General features: G+C 40.6%; 1 protein-coding gene across 1 annotated transcript in view; it reads right to left on the bottom strand.

Annotated features, from left to right (window-relative positions):
• Positions 1 to 21,596, bottom strand: part of LOC126456628 (chaoptin-like) — a 176,992-nt gene that overhangs the window by 55,658 nt on the left and 99,738 nt on the right. The window contains exons 5-6 of the mRNA XM_050092371.1: positions 20,639 to 20,918; positions 6,815 to 7,336 (exon numbers count right to left, since the gene is read on the bottom strand). Coding sequence (XP_049948328.1) covers positions 6,815 to 7,336; positions 20,639 to 20,918 — 802 coding nt within the window. The remainder of the gene's footprint in view (positions 1 to 6,814; positions 7,337 to 20,638; positions 20,919 to 21,596) is intronic.

Below are 21,596 nucleotides of genomic sequence, written 5' to 3'. Positions count from 1 at the left end.
ATTGAATGTAAGCCTTGCGCCGGCCTTGTTTGCTCGAGTAACTGGGTGCAACTAAGAACAAAACACTGACTATCTGGCGACTGTCATCTGACAAAACAAAACAGCGCAATACAATGCTTGTGTGGCAACTGCCGGAACTACAAACTATTACACTACCAAAGATGAGACAGCTCCGTCAATTATTTTGCCAGTTATGGACTTTTAAACAGTGGATACATTTTTTTGGGCCCCTCTGTATACAGTAGTAAACCACTGACAGTGGGGAAACTGGAACAGAAGACGACCTAAGCATCTGCGATATACTACTATGGAAGAATGTGTAAAATTAGGTGGACTGATAAGATAAGGAATGGGGAATCGTAGGAGAAAAGATCGTACGGAAAATACTGACAACAAGAATGTGCAGGATAATAGGATATGTGTAATAATATCACGGAAAGACCTCCATGATACCAATGGGTGAAAAACGTAGGGGAAGACTCTGACTTTAATACATACAGCTAATAAACCAACTTGGTAGTGGCACCAAAGTTAGTGACCAGATACCCATGTACGAAATAGCAACAGAGATTGAGAGTGGATATGCAAACGCAGAAGTGCTCAAATTTTCCAAATGATTCTCTAGAACTGAAAATCCAGAGCTATTACCGGATATTACTTTTCACACCAATGCTGAGATGAGGGGTGTAAATAATAGCGTTAGTGACTTTGAGGAAGTGCAAAAGCCAATAGAAGTACTCAAATCTTTAGGGTCATATGGATTCGTTGTCCGATTCTACACTGTCTTTGACATTACGTTAGCCCTCTTTTAAGCATAATATACCACAGGTTCTCGTCTACAAGAATGGTGGCAGAAGTAATTAAATATCGTTCAGATGGATAATCATGAAATACATAGTAAGCTCCGACGTCAAGTTATCGAACACAGTAACAAACTCAATGCGAAAGAGCATGGATTCTGAAAATAACTTCCGCCTTTCTTACTCAACATGTCGAAAATTGTGGACCAAGCCAAGTAGGTGGCAATAGTAAGTTTTAACTTACACGAATCACTTCATGCAGTAATACAACAGAGTCTGCTGAAGGAAGAGCAATCATATGAGGTATTAGTATTTCGTAATGAGAAGGACGCAGCACGTTATCTTGCAGTTCTTTTATACTTAAATGGCTTGACAGACAATATTAATAATGAACTCAGGCTTATTCCACATGCTTAGTTGTCTATAATGATATCCTATATGAAAAGGGTACACAAATATTTAGTCAGTTATTGATTAGGTTTAAAGCTGTACAAATACTGTAAGTCTACTACAACGTTTCAGAGCTGTAAAACTGCGAAACACTGAAATAAAATGTATCGTACAAGGAAAATATGAGTAAGTCACTATTAGAATCAGTCAATTGATTGATGGGGAGCTGTCGCTTTAACCGCTATGGTCATCCGGCCTACACCAAACTTCCTTAAGCTGTTGCCCATGTGTCACAACCTACGCTCATACGTTTCGTATAATGCCATCCAGGAAGGACATAATTATTGAGAATCAAGAGCCTGGTATTGGAGAATAAATCCCAAACATCAGTGCCGGTGTTATTAAGAAGTACAATGCAATGTTCCTTGGGAAATGTATGCAGTCATACCTATTTACGAAATAATACAAGAGCGACTGCAGTAGCGGTGAGAGAAGTTTCCAGACAGCAGCCAAAGGACGGCAAAGTGGGGCCAAGGCTTTAGAGACCATTGGAGGATGTTGGCGCCTAATACATGGAGGACGGACCTCGAGGTCCTCTTCAGGCGCCCACAAAACCTAAGCGTCGACTGTGCATATGTGACTACGGCTTGTGCTATATGCCCCACATGCTGAACTCTACAAATAAACTCTCGTGCGTTACAATGTGCAGTAACAGTTCTTTTATGACAGTTGCGCATTCCTCTGAAGTCTCTCTGTTATTTTGTTTAGGGTTGGCCAGTAATGTTCTTGAGACTGTGCGCCATACTGCGATCTCTTCGCATGCTGTAGCATGGACACTAACTCTAAGATAAAGTTATGTGGCTTAAACTGATCAATGTTGTTGCCGCTTGTGTTTTGGGAAAGTTTGTAGTAGACTGATTTTGACACAGCTAAAATATTTTTTACTGCGTTGCCAAACTCTTAGAGTTAGTGAATGCACTAATTTTCCTTATTTAGTGTTTAGCTTTTTTAGTTTCTTGTTATGATCTTCCTGCTTGATATTTTTTCATAATGTAGGGCCACACATGTCTGTCCAATGCTAAAGAGGTATTGTATCTAGCCAATGTGAATGCGTACCTCGCTATGGTCTTACTCCTTGAACTAAATTTATTTGATGTGGTTTAAACCTTACGTATGAATGTAACATTACGGTTCTTTAGCGATGATTCTAAAGTTCCCATTTTTTTATTTTTTTTTTTTTTTTGGTTCTTTAATAGAGAATTTCGAGCGAGAACTCATTTATAGATTACGAAACCTTATAGGGTAGGTTTGAAGAGTGATTCAATTCTACTGTTATTTGAACTGGTATTGTTATTCATTTGTGCAGCAACTGATTTGGGAATTTATTGAGTGGGAACCGGTCAAGGTTTCATAATTCCTGTGCTCATTTTAATTAATCTTTTACGATTGTGTTACTCTATTAATTTGGTAATCGTCGCTGAGATCTTTAGAAGCCAAGGATTGTAAGTGACAAATTTTTAATATTAGGGGTTAGTGTAGATTTCAGTAGTTAAAACAAACACAATTCTACGTGACCAACAAGATAAACTGACAAGCAGTTCAGTGTTGACGTCTAGTGGCTGAAAAGAAGACTGATAACCAAATTTTTTTGTTTTTTTTTCTTTTTTTTTTTTTTTTTGCAAGTCAAGGATATAAGCGCACTTACATCTCTTGGCTACCAAGTGATTCCAAACAACAAATAGTTCCTAGCTGAGTCTTCAAGAGAAGCTGTTTTATTTAAAATTATTATTTTGGTTCCTTGGAATTTATTGTTATTATTCCAGATTCTACAAACTGATTAATATTATTGACGTTTCAGAGTGTACAAAACAGGTGCACATCTGTGTCAAATGTGTGAAACAGAAGAGAGTGAACAGAAAACTCATTTAAGTGATTGTAAGTGTTTCACCATGTCTTTAAGTATTTTATAGTAAATAAATTTACAAATACTTTCTTATTAATTAAGTAAAGGACATGTATTAATATCCATCGCTAAGCAGTATACTCTCTACATTGCGTGTTCATGGTATGGTTAGAAAGTTTTTAGGAATAGAGAATACATACGTAGCACTGTTTACTTCTTATGCACACAACGACGACGAGAAATCTATTGAAGCTGATGAAGAGTCTGATGAATCTACTGGAAGTGAATAGCCATATCAAAAGGAAAGGAAGAGATTAAGAAAACTGGAGAGTTGGAAAAGAAATAAAAATTCCAGTCTTCGAAATGAAGGTAAACAACTTACGCACTGGCAGTGGAAAGTTCATGAACAAATTGTTAAAAACTGCAGATTTAAATGAAACGAAAATGCTTAATGAAGGTGAGATACTACAAATATTTGATGAATATGGGAATCTAGATGCTGGAATCTCTAAGCTTCATTCAATAAGTCTTGGGTTTCAGTACAAGAGCCAATGAGGCAAAAAAAGAACCATCCATGCAAAAATAAAGTAAGCTGCACATACAGTCTGAAAGGATTCAGAGTACGTAAACAGTATTTCTTGCTGACATTGGATGTAAGTAACAAACAGGTTACCAATGTTTTTTTTACGAAACCTCCCACTGAAGTTCCTACAAAAGACTGTAAGAACATAAATAACCAAGAAACACGATTCAAATTTTTGAGGACTATATAAACTCATTTCCAATGTACATCTGCTCATTATAGTAGAAAGAAATTTCCTTACATTAAGTAATTGGATACGAGGCTAAATATTACCAAAATTTAGGAAATCTATAAAGAGTTTTGTGCAGAAAATAATTCACCAGCTGTTGAAGAGATTCACTACAGATTTGTGTACAATACAGGCTCAAATTTAGGTTTCTATACACCTTGTACTTATACTTGTATGATATGTGACAAGTTGCAAAAATTGATTGTCCATGGAGACCCTAAGAGTGTTCAGACACCGACCCTTGAAAAGGAATTACATTTCCTTGAGGCTCAGGCAGCTAGAGAACAAAAGACGTTGGTATGTTTTGACCTACAAAAAACACTCACTATAGCTAGGCTTTCTGGCAGCAGAGCGTATTATGCCACACAGTTGTGGACCTACAATTTTTATATACACAATTTAGACTCTGCAGTTGCAAGAATTTACAACTTGCGTGGGAGTCAGGCGCTCATCGATTCTAAGAAATTACTTTGTGTAATTTCCAATACGTAGTTAATTGTCCTTGTGAGTAAACTACGTCACAGCATTCAGTGACAAAGCTAGGGTATGCAGTTACAGTACCCTGAATACAGATGCTGAAAATGTAGAACAAAAATTCATGATTTATCGTCATTTCTGCAAGGAATGACACCAATATTTTGGAAAAGCAACAAAGATTTTTAGAATTTTTGAGAATTTGTACCTGTTGAGTGGGTTTTCTCTTTTCCAAAGCCAACAGGAAATTCAAGATAGTCCAGATGATTGACAATGATTTCATCACACTAAGAGATCCTTACCTCAAGGACTCAGTGAAAGGCTTGAAAGAAATGCAGTGATTTAATTCTCAAAAGAAGACACCCTTCATTTTGTTTCACTAAGCATCTCTCAATGAAGAGATGGAAAAATCTCAAAATGTTAATAACGAGAAAGCACATCGTTGTGGCAGAAATATCAACATCTTCCCTTTTCTAGAAATAAATAATGAACAACCTAAGTTAAAATATCTGAAGTACGAAGTACAAAGACCTACTGACTCTACTTCTTTTTATGCCACCAGTAATTCATGAATTTTACCAGAAACATCCATATCATGGAGCTGCAAGAACACTGAATCCCCTTAATCAAATCATAAAGAAGTTGATTGTTATTCAGAAAATAAACATGATTGGATGTTAGAAACAGACTTGCAGTAATCTCATAGGCATGTTCAACTCAACTGTTAAGCTATTGCATGCCATTAAAGTTTTCCTATTTATTTTACTGTGACCCATAACAATTAATCAGTGATGAACACTTAGTAACTAACAAAATTCAGCACTGACTGTTCTGGACAAGGAATGCATTAAAGTTTCAAAACTTTGCAAATATTTATTTTTTCTCAAGCTGTTCATGGAATTTTGTGCAGTGTCTTAACTTTGAACATCATTCACTCAAAATAACGTATAGTTACTTATACACCTTGGTTTCTAAGAGTCTCTTTAATAGAAGTTATTAACAAACTGTGACACCGATAAAGTATATTTGCAGTCCCACAGCCACTCCACAGACCATACTGTGACTACATGGTCATAACATGATTAAGATTTTAAATGAGTTTCCTAATTCATTTCAAGCAAACAGGTGTAAATTATTCCCTCCTCAGTATTTCTGTAACTGAAGTAGACCTACCCATCTGACAGCCTCAGTATCAGCCACATAAACCTAAATTTTCGTGTCAAATAGGTGAGGCCACAGCCAGCTTCTTTGTCGTTGAGAGGTGTGGAGCACCCACATCTACAGAGAAGTTTCAAAAACTATGGTAGCCATTGGAAAGCAGTGATCCCTATAATAGCATAGATGTTTAGATGTCATATCTATCTAAATTTATAGGGGCCTGAAGATGCTGCCAATGAGGCACCGAAACTGGTAGTCAAATAAAATGCTTCATAAAACAAAGGCTGCCTGTAGTTATTTTCTAAGTATCTGACCAGCGCAGTCCCAGTACATCTACACAAGAGGGCACTACGGAAATTTAATTTAAAATGCCTTCTGATTAATAAGTAACATTGTTAATGTGTGTTTTCATATAGAGCCATTTGAGACCCAAAATACAGTTTGCATTGAATCATTTAATGAGTCAGACTTGTGCCTGTTATGCTAATCTCATGTAACTTCTCTTTAAATTTTATATTGGTAGCATGTTTCTCGAAAATGACCATGTAATTACTTAGCAGTGCTTCATTAAATTGATGAGATACCATCAAAACAAACTAATACCAATTCTGTAGTGAATCCATGATTTTTAAGTCTGGGCAAGGATTTCAAAAATAAAGATACGTCCAGAATGAGATTTTCACTCTGCAGCGGAGTGTGCGCTGATATGAAACTTCCTGGCAGATTGAAACTATGTGCCGGACCGAGACTCGAGCTATGGACCTTTGTCTTTTGCGGGCAATTGCTCTACCATCTGAGCTAACCAAACACGACTCACGCCCCGTCCTCACAGTTTTACTTCTGCCGGTACCTCGCCTCCTACCTTCCAAACATTACATAAGCTCTCGTGCGAACCTTGCAGAACAGGAGGCGAGGTACTGGCAGAAGTAAAGCTGTGAGGATGGGGGTTGCGTCGTGTTTGGGTACCTAAAATGGTAGAACACTTGGCCAAGACAGGCAAAGGTCCCGACTTTGGGTCTCGGTCCGGCACACAGTTTTAATCTGCCAGAAAGTTTTATAAAGATACGTATGTATAACTACAGGGCAGAAAGATTTCCTGAACTTATGGCGATTGAAAACTAACAATTTCATTGTAATGCGTAGCTATAAATATATTGGGAGTAAAGAAGAGCATCAATATCTGCAGTATTAAATGGGTTTTCCAATACGCAGATGAAGAGTAAATGGAAATGTGTCTATCTTGTAGTCCGCCAGTAGTAAAGAATAACTGTGCATACCTCAGGGTGGAAGAACCCTGGCGGAAGGCGCGTCAGCTTGTTGGACTCGAGGTTGAGGTACTGCAGCTGGGAGAGTGGGTGCAGGTCGGTCTGCCCCACTGTGCGCAGCTCGTTGTTGTCGAGTGCCAACCAGGCGAGCGCCCTCAGTGGCCTCAAGAACTCCGCGGGGAAGTCCTCGCGGTCCAACCCGAAGCTGATCTCTAGGCTCTCGAGGCTGTCGGCGAGGTCGGCGAGGGCCTCCGGGTGCAGGTGGCCCAGCTTGTTGAAGGAGAGGCTCAGCTCGCGCAGGCGCGGCGCGTGCGCGAACGCGTGCTCGGCGAGCGCGGCGATGCGGTTGTTGCGCAGCAGCAGCGTCTCGAGCGCGGCCGCCCACTCCTCGAAGTCCTCAGGGCGCACCTCGTCGATGCGGTTGTAGCCCACGTTGAGGTGCAGCAGGCGCGTGCAGTTGCGCAGCGCCACGCTCGGGATGTGCGACAGGCGGTTGCCTTCTAGCGACAGCACCCGTAGTGATGGAGGCAGCGTCTGCGAAGGGAACAGGCTTGTATCTAACTTCAAATATCTGTAGCAAAAAGTAAGTAAAATTTGTGAACAGTGTCAATCTTAGCTATAAGCATTACGTCTTTCACCAAATAATCTAGCGACTCATGCATGCAATGATGAGGTAAAGAATTATAACAGCATCATTAATTACATGCTAGTTCACTTTGGGAATGTAATACAGCAGCGAATCTATGTGCCATGCATTCGACAAAACCCTGGTATATTTTTCAGGGTATGTATGATGAGATGATTATGCCCAGTTTATACAGTTACTGTAAATTAAAAACCAGTGGTATATGGGTGGGAGTTGGAACTCGATTGCATCCAGTTCATATCAAGTTAATTTCGTGGCCAAATCCATCCAGTTCATATCAAGTTCATTTGGTGGCCAAGTAATCAGCATTAGTTCACTATCATGCTCTTCAAACAGCTATAGTGCGATTCTGGGCTTGTGACAGAAACAGTTTTCTTATTCAAACATGCTTTGCTCTTCAGTGAGACATCAAGCCTTAATAGATGCACACTACTGGCCATAGAAATTGCTACACCAAGAAGAAATACAGATGATAAACGGATATTCATTGGAAAATATATTATACTAGAACTAATATGTGATTATGTTTTCACGCAGTTTGGATGTATAGATCCTGAGAAGTCAGTACAAAGAAAAACCACCTCTGGCCGTAATAACGGCCTTGATACCCCTTGGCATTGAGTCAAACAGAGCTTGGATGGCGTGTACAGGTACAGCTGCCCATGCAGCTTCAACACGATACCACAGTTCATCAAGAGTAGAGACTGGCGTATTGTGAAGAGACGTTTTCATTTGGTCTGGGATCTGGAGAATGAGCTGGCCTGGGCAGCAGTCGAACATTTTCTGTATCCAGAAAGGCCCGTACAGGACCTACAACCTGCAGTCGTGCATCATCCTGCTGAAATGTAGCGTTTCGCAGGGATCGAATGAAGGATAGAGCGACGTGTCATAACACATCTGATATGTAACGTCCACTGTTCAAAGTGCCGTCAATGTGAACAGGAGGTGACCGAGACGCATAACCAGTGGCACCCCATACCATCAAGTAGGGCGATACGCCAGTATGGCGATGACGAATACACGCTTCCAAAGTGCGTTCACCGCTATGTCTCCAAACACAGATGCGATCGCCGTAATGCTGTAAACAGAAACTGGATTCATCCGAAAAAATAACGTTTTGCCATTCGTGCACCCACGTTCGTCGTTGAGTACACCATCGCAGGCGCTCCTGTCTGTGATGCAGCGTCAAGGGTAACCGCAGCCATGGTCTCCGAGCTGATAATCCATGCTGCTGCAAACGTCGTCGAACTGTTCGTGCAAATAGCTGTTGTCTTGCAAAGGTCCCCATCTGTTGACTCACGTATCGAGACGTGGCTGCACGATCCGTTACAGCCATGCGGGCAAGATGCCTGTCATCTCGACTGCTAGTGATACGAGGCCACTGGGATCCATCACAGCGTTCCGTATTAGCATCCTGAACCCACCGATTCCATATTCTGCTAACAGTCATTGGATGTCGACCAACGCGAGCAGCAATGTCGCAATACGATAACCCGCAATCGCGATAGGCTACAATCTGATCTTTATCGAAGTCAGAAACGTGATGGTACGCATTTCTCCACCTTACACAAGGCATCGCAACAACGTTTTACCAGGCAACGCCGGTCAACTGCTGTTTGTGTATGAGAAATCGGTTGGAAACTTTCCTCATGTCAACACGTTGTAGGTGTCGCCACTGGCACCAGCCTTGTGTGGATGCTCTAAATAGCTAATCATTTGCATATCATAGCATCTTCTATCCGTCGGTTAAATTTCGCGTCTGTAGCACGTCATCTTCGTGGTGTACCAATTTTAATGGTCAGTAGTGTAATTTAGTGAGTCATGCATGCAACAGTGAGGTAAAGAAATATAACTGCATGCTTAGTTTAGTTTTGGTTCACTTTTGGAAATAAATCCATTACCGATTCTGTGTGGCATGGATTCGATAAAACACTGGTAGATTTTTGAGGGTAAGTGTCACCAGATGAATATGCCCAATGTACACGGTTACCGTAGATTACTAATCAGTGGTATATGGGTGAGAGTTGGAACTCGACTGCATCCACTTCATATCAAGATAATTTGGTGGCCAAGAAATCTGCGTGAGTTCACTATCATGTTCTTCATACAGCTGTAGTGCGATTCTGGCCTAGTGATAGGGACAGATTTCTTATTCAAGCGCGCTTCGGTCTTCAGTAAGACATCAAGCCTTAACAGATGCATGTCGTCCACAACACCTTTCTTTTACCCAGTTCATAGCTCTCATGGTACCTTCGGTCACTCCCATGGAACCCATGAGTCCACAGGTGCATTCCCTCATGGCATTATACAGCTACTAGCCTCCACTGTTAGCGTGATGTATGCTTTGAGTGGTTATTCTTCTGGAACGACCATTGACATGATTCAGCAAGAAACACGATTTATTTGACCAGGTCACATGTTTCAATGCGTTCACAGTTCAGTTTTGATGATCGTGTGCCCACTCTGTTCGTAACTGAAGATGTTGAGTAAATATGGGATGATATAGGGGTCGCCTGTTGTGAAGCCGTATGTTCAACAATATGTTCTGAACAGTGAGATTCTAAACACAAGTATCCACACCAGCATTGTACTCTATCACCAGATCTGCGACATATCGCTAACTGTCCTACTTTATAGAGTGGGCAAGCCTCTGACATGTAACTTCTGTGATAAGAATGTGGTGTCCATCAGCTTGTTGCCTACTAATGGTTTCACCGCCCTTCAATAATTTGTCATACATGCTCACAACAGTAACTCGTGAGCAGCCAGCCAGCTTCATTTTTTCCGGAATACTTCCCATGTGTTGTGCCACAATAATCTGAACTCTGCCCAAGGTACTTATATCAGTAGATTTCCCTATTTGACGTCTGTGTGGCCACTAAAATCATTCCTCATTCGTCTCTGTTCCAGAGATACCTTCCTCATTACGTCATGTGTCCACAGCCGCACAAGTGGTATGTAATCCCTCGATGCACAGTGGTAACAATGTTATAGCTCATATGCGAATATAACGATGACTATATATATATATTACAAAATTCAATCAAAGTCTCGAAGGTTGTTTTAAATTCTGCTAATTTTAAACATTGGACTGTTGCGTCCTTCATCGAGATTACGTCACATTTCAAGGATGTAGATAGTTTCCTATTTGAAAATCTTACTGAAGTGTATGACTTGTAATTTGATGAAACACAGCTCCAATCCCACACCAGTCATTCCTATATGATATCCCAAACTGGTTGATGATGAAAGTCAAGACATATCGTTCGAGAATTTCATGACTGATATTGTCCTCAGTCTATTGACTAACTCAGTCCATGGACTACATTAATGTTAACTTTAAGAGGAAGTTGAAAGGGTGCTGTAGTCCCCTTTCTTTATCATGTTATTTGCTTTCCAGTGACACAGAAGTCTCTGACATGCGTGACTGAATGCATGTGGGTCTGTATCATTTTGCTATACGGTCGTTTAGTCTGCCGCAGAGATCAGCGGTTGTTGTTGTTGTTGTGGTTTTCAGTCCTGAGACTGGTTTGATGCAGCTCTCCATGCTACCCTATCCTGTGAAAGCTTCTTCATCTCCCTGTACTTACTGCAACCTACATCCTTCTGAATCTGCTTAGTGTATTCATCTCTTGGTCTCCCTCTACGATTTTTACCCTCCACGCTGCCCTCCAATGCTAAATTTGTGATCCCTTGATGCCTCAGAACATGTCCTACCAACTGGTCCCTTCTACTTGTGAAGTTGAGCCACAAACTCTTCTTCTCCCCAATTCTATCCAATACTTCCTCATTAGTCATTGGATCTACCCATCTAATCTTCAGCATTCTTCTGTAGCACGACTTTTCGAAAGCTTCTATTCTCTTCTTGTCCAAACTATTTATCGCAAATGTTTGACTTCCATACATGGCTACACTACATACAAATACTTTCAGGAACGATTCCCTGACACTTAAATCCAACTTCGATGTTAACAAATTTCTCTTCTTCAGAAATGCTTTCCTTGCCATTGCCAGTCTACCTTTTATATCCTCTCTACTTCGACCATCATCAGTTATTTTGCTACCCAAATAGCAAAACTTCTTTACTACTTTAAGTGTCTCATTTCCTAATCTAATTCCCTCAGCATCACCCGACTTAATTCGACTACATTTCATTATCCTCGTTTTGCTGTTGTTGATGTTCATCTTATATCCTCCTTCCAAGACACTGTCCATTCCGTCCAACTGCTCTTCCAAGTCCTTTGCAGTCTCTGACAGAATTACAATGTCATTGGCGAACCTCAAAGTTTTTATTTCTTCTTCATGGATTTTAATACCTACTACGAATTTTGTTTTTGTTTCCTTTACTGCTTGGTCAACATATAGATTGAATAACATCGGGGTGAGGCTACAAGTGTCTCACTCCCTTCCCAACCACTGTTTCCCTTTCATGCATTTCGACCCCTATATCTGCCATCAGGTTTCTGTACAAATTGTAAATAGCCTCTCGCTCCCTGTATTTTACCCCAGCCACCTTTAGAATTTGAAAGAGAGTATTCCAGTCAACATTGTCAAAAGCTTTCTCTAAGCCTACAAATGCTAGAAACGTAGGTTTTCCTTTCCTTAATCTTTCTTCTAAATTAAGTCGTAAGGTCAGTATTGCCTCACGTGTTCCAATATTTCTATGGAATCCAAACTGATCTTCCCCGAGGTCGGCTTCTACCAGTTTTTCCATTCGTCTGTAAAGAATTCGCATTGGTACTTTGCAGCTGTGACTTATTAAACTGATAGTTCGGTAATTTTCACATCTGTCTACACCTGCTTTCTTTGGGATTGGAATTATTATATTCTTCTTGAAGTCTGAGAGTATTTCGCCTGTTACATACATCTTGCTGACCAGATGGTAGAGTTTGGTCAGGACTGGCTCTCCCAAGGCTGCCAGCAGTTCTAATGGAATGTTGTCTACTCTGGGGGTCTTGTTTCGGCTCAGGTATTTCAGTGCTCTGTCAAACCCTTCACGCAATATCGTATCTCCCATTTCATCTTCATCTACATCCTCTTCCATTTCCATAATATTGTCCTCAGGTACATCGCCCTTGTATAGACCCTCTGTATACTCCTTCCACCTTTCTGTTTTCCCTTCTTTGCTTAGAACTTTGTTTCCATCTGAGCTCTTGATATTCATACAAGTGATTCTCTTTTCTCCAAAGGTCTCTTTATTTTTCCTGTAGGCAGTATCTATCTTACCCCTAGTGATAAGCGCCTCTACATCCTTACATTTGTCCTGCTTAGCCTTTTTGCACTTCCTGTCGATCACATTTTTGAGACGTTTGTATTCCTTTTTGCCTGCTTAATTTACTGCAGTTTCATATTTTCTCCTTTCATCAATTAAATTCAATATTTCTTCTGTTACCCAAGGATTTCTACTAGCCCTTGTCTTTTTACCTACTTGATCCTCTGCTGCCTTCACTACTACATCCCTCAGAGCTACCCATTCTTCTTCTACCATACTTCTTCCCCCCCCCCCCCTCCTGTCAATTGTGCCCTTATGCTCTCCCTGAAACTGTGTACAACCTCTGGTTCTTTCAGTTTATGCAAGTCCCATCTCCTTAAATTCCCACCTTTTTGCAGTTTCTTCAGTTTTAATATACAGTTCATAACCAATAGATTGTGGTCAGAGTCCACATCTGGCCCTGGAAATGTATTACAATTTAAAACCTGGTTCCTAATCTCTGTCTCACCATTATATAATCTATCTGATTCCTTCCAGTATCTCCAGGCTTCTTCCATGCGTACAACCTTGTTTCATTCTTGAACCAAGTGTTAGCTATGATTAAGTTATGCTCTTTGCAAAACTCTATCAGGCGGCCTCCTCTTTCAATTCTTAGCCCCAATCCATAATCACCTACTATATTTCCTTCTCTCTCTTTTCCTACTCTCGAATTCCAGTCAACCACGACTATTAAATTTTCGTCTCCCTTCACTACCTGAATTATTTATTTTACCTCATCATACATTTTATCAATTTCTTCATCATCTGCAGAGCTAGTTGGCATATAAACTTGTACTACTGTAGTAGGCGTGGGCTTCGTGTCTATATAGGTCACTATAGTGCGTTCACTATGCTGTTTGTAGTAGCTTACCTGCACTCCTACTATTTTATTCATTATTACACCTACTCCTGCATTACCCCTATTTGATTTTGTATTTATAACCCTGTATTCACCTGACCAAAAGTCTTGTTCCTCCCGCCACCAAACTTCACTAATTCCCACTATATCTAATTTTAACCTATCCGTTTCGCTTTTTAAATTTTCTAACCTACCTGCCCGATTAAGGGATCTGACATTACACTCCCCGATCCGTAGAACGCCAGTTTTCTTTTTGCTGATAATGACGTCCTCTTGAGTAGTCCCCGCCCGGAGATCCGAAAGGGGGACTATTTAACTCCGGAATATTTTACCGGACACCATCATCATTTAACCATAACCATGCATGTCCTCGGGAAAAATTGGGGCTGTAGTTTCCCCTTGCTTTCAGCCGTGTCTCATAGGAAGTCGTACAGAATGGCCAACCCTTGCAGTTTTCAGGTAGGCAAAGAGGTTTGCTCCCCTTGTGCGAAAGTTACCGGTGTTAGGTTGGTGGCGGAAGCCTCATCTCTGGGTTTTCCTGGCCGAGGGGTCGCGTGGGAGACGTTGGATGTATGAGACGGTCAGTCTGCTTCCAGCTCGCCAAGGGTCTGTAGCCGAAGTCTCTTCGAAGAAGGGTGAGTTAACGTAACTGCGTGGCGCGTTGTCTCATAGGAAGAGGGGAGCTTTTAGCTTTTGGTCTCACGTTTCATCTTATAAAGATTGATTTGCTGGGTAGCAGCAAGGAATGCAATGCTTTTGCAGACTTTCAGTTTGATTCCTAATGCAGACTTGACTTTAGTCCGTAAGAAGAACGTAGCACAAAGGTGTTGCATATGTTGAAGCGTTCTCGGTTCAATATGAATGTTTGTGTGCCTATAACTGCGTTTGTATGCGTTCTAATCTTGATAATTTTTGATTCTTTGTGAATTTTCTTTGTTTAATTGCTTTATGTCCGGTGGAAACCATCCATATGGGTTAATATTATAGTTTGTTGGCCCTCTGCCATTATCATTTGTCGATTCATATGTATTCTTTGTAAAACGTTAATTGTTCGCGACTGCGTGGTTTGATGTTACTAAAATTTGGCCGCGGTGTGTAGAAATTGAGTCTCAACGAACCACGTGGGCACACGAGTCTGTTGGGGAACGTATAGCGTTTCACAAGCAATTGTACTTAGTTACCAGGCAACAGCAGTCGACAGATGCATTACATCAATGTTTTAAGGAATAAATAATTTTGCCTATAATCTTATCCAGTGTACCGATGTCACATCTCCTTTTCCTACGCCATTTACCTTGTAGCTTTCCTTGTTAGCCCATCCATAGCGTTTCCATGCGCACAGGTCCAATAATTAGTGTCCCTTTTTTATTTAAAACAAATTCTTTGAAATAGATCTTGTTTTCAGGAATGTTGCTGCAAGCTGCACTTATGCACAGTGTTCACGCACTCTTTACTTTATTCATATTAATAATTACATCCCATTCTTTATGAGTGACTTTATAAAGAATGTTCTTTTGTGAGTATTTTTTATAAATAAATTAAATGATATTCCGATTTAGGACAACCTCTTATTTGTCGTGTGGCTGGAGTTAGTGGCGATCCAATCTTTTACCTTAATTTCATGTCAGATAACATTTTCTTATTCAAAGTGCGCTTGGCTCTTTTAGCCATCAGGATATATTCAATAGGCGCTTCACGCTTCCTACTCATAACGACCTTTTATTCACGCTACTTGCAAAGTCACCCTAAAATCTCTTTTCTCTTTTAATGTTACGTTTCGTTAAGGCATGTCTAAAGAATGAACGTCAATTAATACTGTGGTACCACACACACACATCAACCTATCCATATAAATTCAAGGCAAGAAAGCTGCAGGTATATTCCCCAAGAGCGTTATTTGAGTAATTTTATTGCCACAAAATATCGACATTACTGATCATAACCGTTATGAAACAGTGGAGAAGAAATGGAAGCAGGTACTTGAAAATTGATGAATTCTGTTTTTTTTTTTTTCTCGTTATGTGCTTGTGTATGATGTGCTAGATATTGGCTGTGCCTGTTTGCGCTTGTATATGATACGACATGTATTAGGCAGGTAAAGTGCATACGAAATAATGAAATTATTTAATGCTTAGTGTTGAGAAGGGCAAGGTTGGAAAGTAAAATGTTGTTCAGTAAAGTGGTCGTAATTTTTGAAACACCGATTACACTGACAACAGCAGTATGCCACACAAAGAACATAATAGTGAATAAGATACTTATCACACGAGCAGCTACCGTTGATAAACGTAACTATTACATAAATAGAAAGATAATTAGTTTATGTTGATAATAAAGAAAAGGTACAACATGAGAAAGCATATAGTTTGAATCTGTAAACTTAGAACATTAATTTACCGACGTACAGTCGAATTTGATGATTTAGAAGAGAATGGAAGTAAGGAACGGCGTTTAAAAATCAAGTATAGGTAATAAAAGGAAGCCAATAACAGGCAATACAGTTATTGCACGCTCTGACGACTTATTGTCTTTGTTTAGTGAGTTTTCTGTCAAAGACGAAACTGAAAGTAGAATTTTGAACAAAATTGTAGAACGGTGATGAGAAGAGATGCTAAATTTGCAGAAGACCTTCCTTCTAGAGGGAAACAAAAAGTTGGTTTAGGAACACTTCACACTCGAGTGGTGTATGCGTTGGGTACAAAGCAAACAAGTAGAAGGCAATAAATATTCTGTAAAAATATCTGCTCAATAACCATTTAAAGATATAAATTAGATAAATTAAATTTACAAAGTGTGGAAGAATATTACATTCTGCTAACACAGATACAAACGAGAAGTTTACGCCAAGAAGACTGTAAAAAACAGATTTGAGAAAGGTGGATAAATGCTTCTTAAACAATTTTGTCAAACGATAAATTGGATTTGCCAGAGACTTTTCAGAAACTTCTGGAGTACAACACTTAATAGATAGGAAAGTAAAATATACGGATAGTTGCCAAATGAAGTGCAGGAATGGAAGATTGAAGACATGTAAGATAACCGAAGTGGACAAACATGTTTGCAGAAACCAAATAAAGGAGGAAGAGATGTGCGAGGTTAGATAACCAGCATAGCAGTGAACGAAGTTAAATAGATATGTGAGGACAGATATTGGTTTTGGTTTCTTTTTTTTTTCAGTAGCATCTCAATGGCTGATGTGGCCTGCCACGACTTTCTATCCTGTTTCCATCTCTTATGACAGTGTAGCACTTACAACTAACGTTCTCAATCATACTTTTATGATGCATTGCTCTTCTTGGGGCGTCGGATGGCAGTCTGGAGGGACCTTTACGTTCGTATGTCCCTCCACCAAAGTGTTTGCTAGTCTTATGAACGCAATCTGCAGTAAACATGGTGGTCTGGTACTGAGGGCATCTAACACCATGTAGATCAGTATCTATCACCGCGGTTTACGAATAACTGCCCTTTACAGTACTTTCATGGTTTCCCTGGCCTCGATTTTGGAGGTAAATGGCTACTTAGTTATCACACAAGCGTCTGTGAACAATATATGTTTCCCACGTTTTTTTGATGTTCTGACACTACAGATGTATCAGGTCATCCTAAACGTTTGTGATCCTGCCACTCCTTGAGACGAATTCGTATAAGTTGCTCTGCCCCTCTTATTTAAATGATCCCCACGCTCATCTGACCTCATAAAATCCCTTTGTTTAGCGTATTGATAGCAATTTTGGTTGATCCCAGTAAGGCTCAAGTTTGCTGTTGCACCAACAAGTTGAATGCGCAGCCCATCATGGATTATTGTCAAATGGTTGGTGGCTCTCTGCACATAAGATACAAGAGCAGTCCATAGCTGTTCCACCTTCCCGCCACGCATGATATTGTTCTTTTTAGTGAGTACTTTGCTGATGGTTTCATTGCAGTCTCCGTTAGCCCTGAGGCGTGTACAAAACTTTTGCTGTTTTGCCTTTACATTGTCTCCAGTGTTGATCCAATGTGGACCTTAGCCAGTGTATACAACACCGAATTTACTGCTGTTCATGATGGAATACACATATCTATTGGTGTTAGTCGGCTGCTTGTGAGTTGTGTGACCAAATGTACCACCCAGCTCCACCTACACTTCAGTGTCGAGAAATGTCATTGTGCCACTGTTCCCTACTTCCACCATAAACTGTACACTTCGTTACTCTGCGCTGAGATACTGGTGAAATTTGTCGAGTACTTTTTCCCCATGTTGCCTGATGATGGAAGTATTGTCAACATAGAATATAGCGTCAAATTTTGTTTCAACAATGTGGAATCTGGTGCTGATTCCTTAGACGCTTCCCCAATAATGTCCATTGCTAATGGTCAGAATAGATGAAATTTCAGCTTCTGGAATTATTCTACTGCCTGTGTGAAAGCCTACTGTCGCCTGCTTGACCATTAGCTGCGTTTTCCTGAAGATCTTAACTGTAGGTACATCTTTTGAGATCTTGATATATGTTATCCTTTGCCTCAACCTACGTTTTTATGACGTAGCCAAATGTGTCCAATACCACACATGCATTACCACTGTCTACTTGACAAACATTGATAGCACTGTTGTTTCTAGTTTGCCATTCTTCCTTTGATACATCTCGTTTCAGCAGCTTAGCTCGTATCTGCACGCTTACAGTTTTTTACCTCATTTTCCCAACTCCTTCTGTGGGGAAAATGTCATAGAGGAACTTCCACAGATCCCATGATATCCTATTTTGCAATGAATTAATGTGCCAAAGAGACATTGAGTCCCTAGACAAAACGACTATATTGGCACCACTGAGATATTCGTTGTAAAGACTGACGACTGATTACGAGTTCCTCTATGCACGGCTGCACACACATACTAACCTGATCTGCCCTCTCTGGACACTGTGGTGGTAGCTCTGCATCGCAAAATTAGGTCTCCCATGATCCGTCAGAGATAGTAACTATAATTCAATGTAGAATTTCAGTCAATAGAGAATATGAGCTCCCTTCTCCTTGAGTTATAACATCAAATCATATTATAAGTTTACTTTACACTAGTTTTAAGCAACTATTGAGACAACAGTGAAGATAGTGTATCTTCTGGTCTGGTAAAAGTCATTTGCTACACAGGTTGAAATTGTGGTCTCATATATTTTTCAACATAATGACAGCTACTTAGATGAGTTGTGAGAAAACTGACTCCGCCAGAGAAATCACACCAAATAACAAAGGCTATTTGGTACCCTAACTCCATTAAACAACACATAGTGACACTTTTGGATTATTTTAACTTTATTTTTATCGAGAAGTAATCTATTACACTCACTGTCATGAACGAAAGATTCAGATAACCCACTAAATTACGAGCGTTCGTTAGACAAGTACAGCAAAAGAAGGAGGGGGGAGTATTGCCACGACGGAGATGCAGTTTCAGAACATGAAATAAAAACAGAAATTTAGTAAAAGAAGAGAGTTTCTAACTGTGGGAATCGCACTTAGCCGAGCAATATCAGGGTGAGCTGCGAAGCAGCCATCCATTTGTAGATCACGACAGGGAGCAAAGTAAAATTGTAACAAATTCTCATATTTGGTACAAAGGGGTGGGTGCTTGTACAGGCACACGTGAAATATTATTCTTTATCGGTTCAATATTTTTGTGGTTAGTGCGTAATTCAGGTTCTTATCGGGGGTCTAGCTGGATTCAATCGTTTATTCCTCAGGAATTTTTGGCAAGAAAGCTTACTGCCATCCTTAGGCGACTGCTGATCGAGAGGAGCGTACTTTACAACTTTTACCTCTAGGTGGCCTACGTAAAAGGGCTAGTCACCTGAAAAGAACAGTGCTTTTACAAAATAGACATTTGGTAGAACATTCGAGATGAGTTAAAGACGTGATTTTCTAATTTGATAGACCATACCGCTGACGTCGATTTGCAGTAGGATTTTGGAACTTGTACTGCGTTCGAACATAATGAGCTGCCTCGACGAAAACGACTTGTTGACAAACACCCTACACTGATTCAGAAAATATCGTTCTGTAAAACAAAAGTAGCTCTTTATTCTTACAAACTAATGAGTGCTATTTATAGGGGAAATCAAATTGATTCCATATTTTTAGAAGGCTTTTGAGACTGTACCTCACAAGCGAGTTCTAAACAAATTGCCTGCCTATGGACTACGGTCTCAGTTGAGTGACTGGATTCGTGACTACCTGTCAGGAAGACTACAGATAGTGGTAACTGACAGAAACTCATCGAGCAAAGCAGAAGTAATATCTGGCATTTCCCGAGGAACAAACTGCGAAGATGATGCTGTCATTTATCAAGTCATCAGACGATCCAAGCAAATTTTGGAAAACGGTTTAGATGAGATGTCTGAATGGTGCGAAAAGTGAGAATTAATTTTATATAATGAAAATAGAGAAGTCATCCACATTAGAACCAAAAGGAATCCGCTATATTATGGTTACATAATAAATCATACGAATCTAAAGGCTGTAGATTCAACTAAATCCTTACGGACGGCAACTGCAAATATCAAGTAGGAACGATCGCATAGATAATAATGTGAGTGAAGTAAACCAAAGATTACGATTTACTGGCAGAGCACTAAGAAAATGTCTACACTTGTATGTCCTCTTCTGGAGTGTGTGGTGTGGGACCCGCATGAAATATTGATGGACGACGTCAAAAAAGGCAATTCGTTCCGTACTATCGCGAAATAGTGGGGAGAGTGCCACAGATGTGGTACGTGAACTGGGGTGACAACCATTAAAACAAAGACGTTTTTCGCTGCAATAGGATCTTCTCTTGAAATTTCAATAAACTGCTTTCACCTGAAAGTGTGAAATTGATTTTTGGTGCCCACCTAAATGGGAACAAACAGTCATAATAATAAGGTAAGACACCAGAGATCAGGCAGAAAGAGTTAAGTGTTCAGTTTTTCTGCACGCTGTTAGAGAGTGAAATGGTAGGAAAAAAGCTTGAAGATTGTTCGTTGAACCTTCTGCCAGGCACTCATTGGTCAATTGCAGATGTAGATGCAGAAAATCAAAAGAAATTACACATTGGTAACAGTAGGAACTCACCCGTGGGTGCACATCGCTGATGTTGTTGGACGGCAGGTAGAGGAACTTGAGCTTCTTGAGGTGCGCTATGGCGCGGGGCACCTCCCGCAGCAGGTTGTGCTCGAGGTCGAGCGCCTCGAGCGAGTGCGCCAGCCCGCTGAAGGCGCGCAGGTCTATGTGCCGGCTGTGCAGCCGGTTCCTCGAGAGGAACAGCCGGCCCGCGCTGGTGCCGCGGAACGCCTGCGCCGGCAGCCCGCGCAGCAGGTTGCGGTCCAGGTTCAGGTCGCGCACCTGCAGCGAGCTGCGCAATGTCCAACACAGTCCTCAGCTGCCTTCAACCGCAAAGTAAGCTCTAAGCTCAGCTAAGCACATTCATTGCCACATTTGAGAAGGGGGTTCCCTCATACCCTAGTGCATGCAGATTTCTAAACTCAATGTAGTCTGAGCAGCAATATCAGTTAATGTGGACAATTTCACCACTGAGAATTATGTACTTTATTTTTATCAGCTGCACATCGTATTGATAGTACGTGTCATAGCCTGTTGTGCTACCAAATTGCCACCTTAGGACTCAAATGGTTCAAATGGCTCTGAGCACTATGGGACTTAACTTCTGAGGTCATCAGTCCCTTAGAACTTAGAACTACTTAAACCTAACTAACCTAAGGACATCACATACATCCATGCCCGAGGCAGGATTCGAACCTGCGATCGTAGCGGTCGCACGGTTCCAGACTGTAGTGCCTAGAACAGCTCGGTCACACCGGCCAGCCCATAGGACTCATCTAGAGAGGTGTTTCAGTATTTTGTCATAGAGGAAACATCTGTTTCTTGATGAAGTATGCACTGCCTGGCCAAGAAATTGATGTTGGTTAGTCCTGCTCTTAAAAGCTGTAGAACTGACGTTTCTGTAAAGACTACCACAAAATTCTGTGGCTTTTTATAGTATACAATTATGGAATTAAACTGTTTCGTTTTC

Source organism: Schistocerca serialis, chromosome 2, assembly GCF_023864345.2.
Source record: "Schistocerca serialis cubense isolate TAMUIC-IGC-003099 chromosome 2, iqSchSeri2.2, whole genome shotgun sequence".
NCBI classification, from domain to species: Eukaryota; Metazoa; Arthropoda; class Insecta; order Orthoptera; family Acrididae; genus Schistocerca; species Schistocerca serialis.
This window is presented reverse-complemented; position numbering and strand designations above follow the sequence as displayed.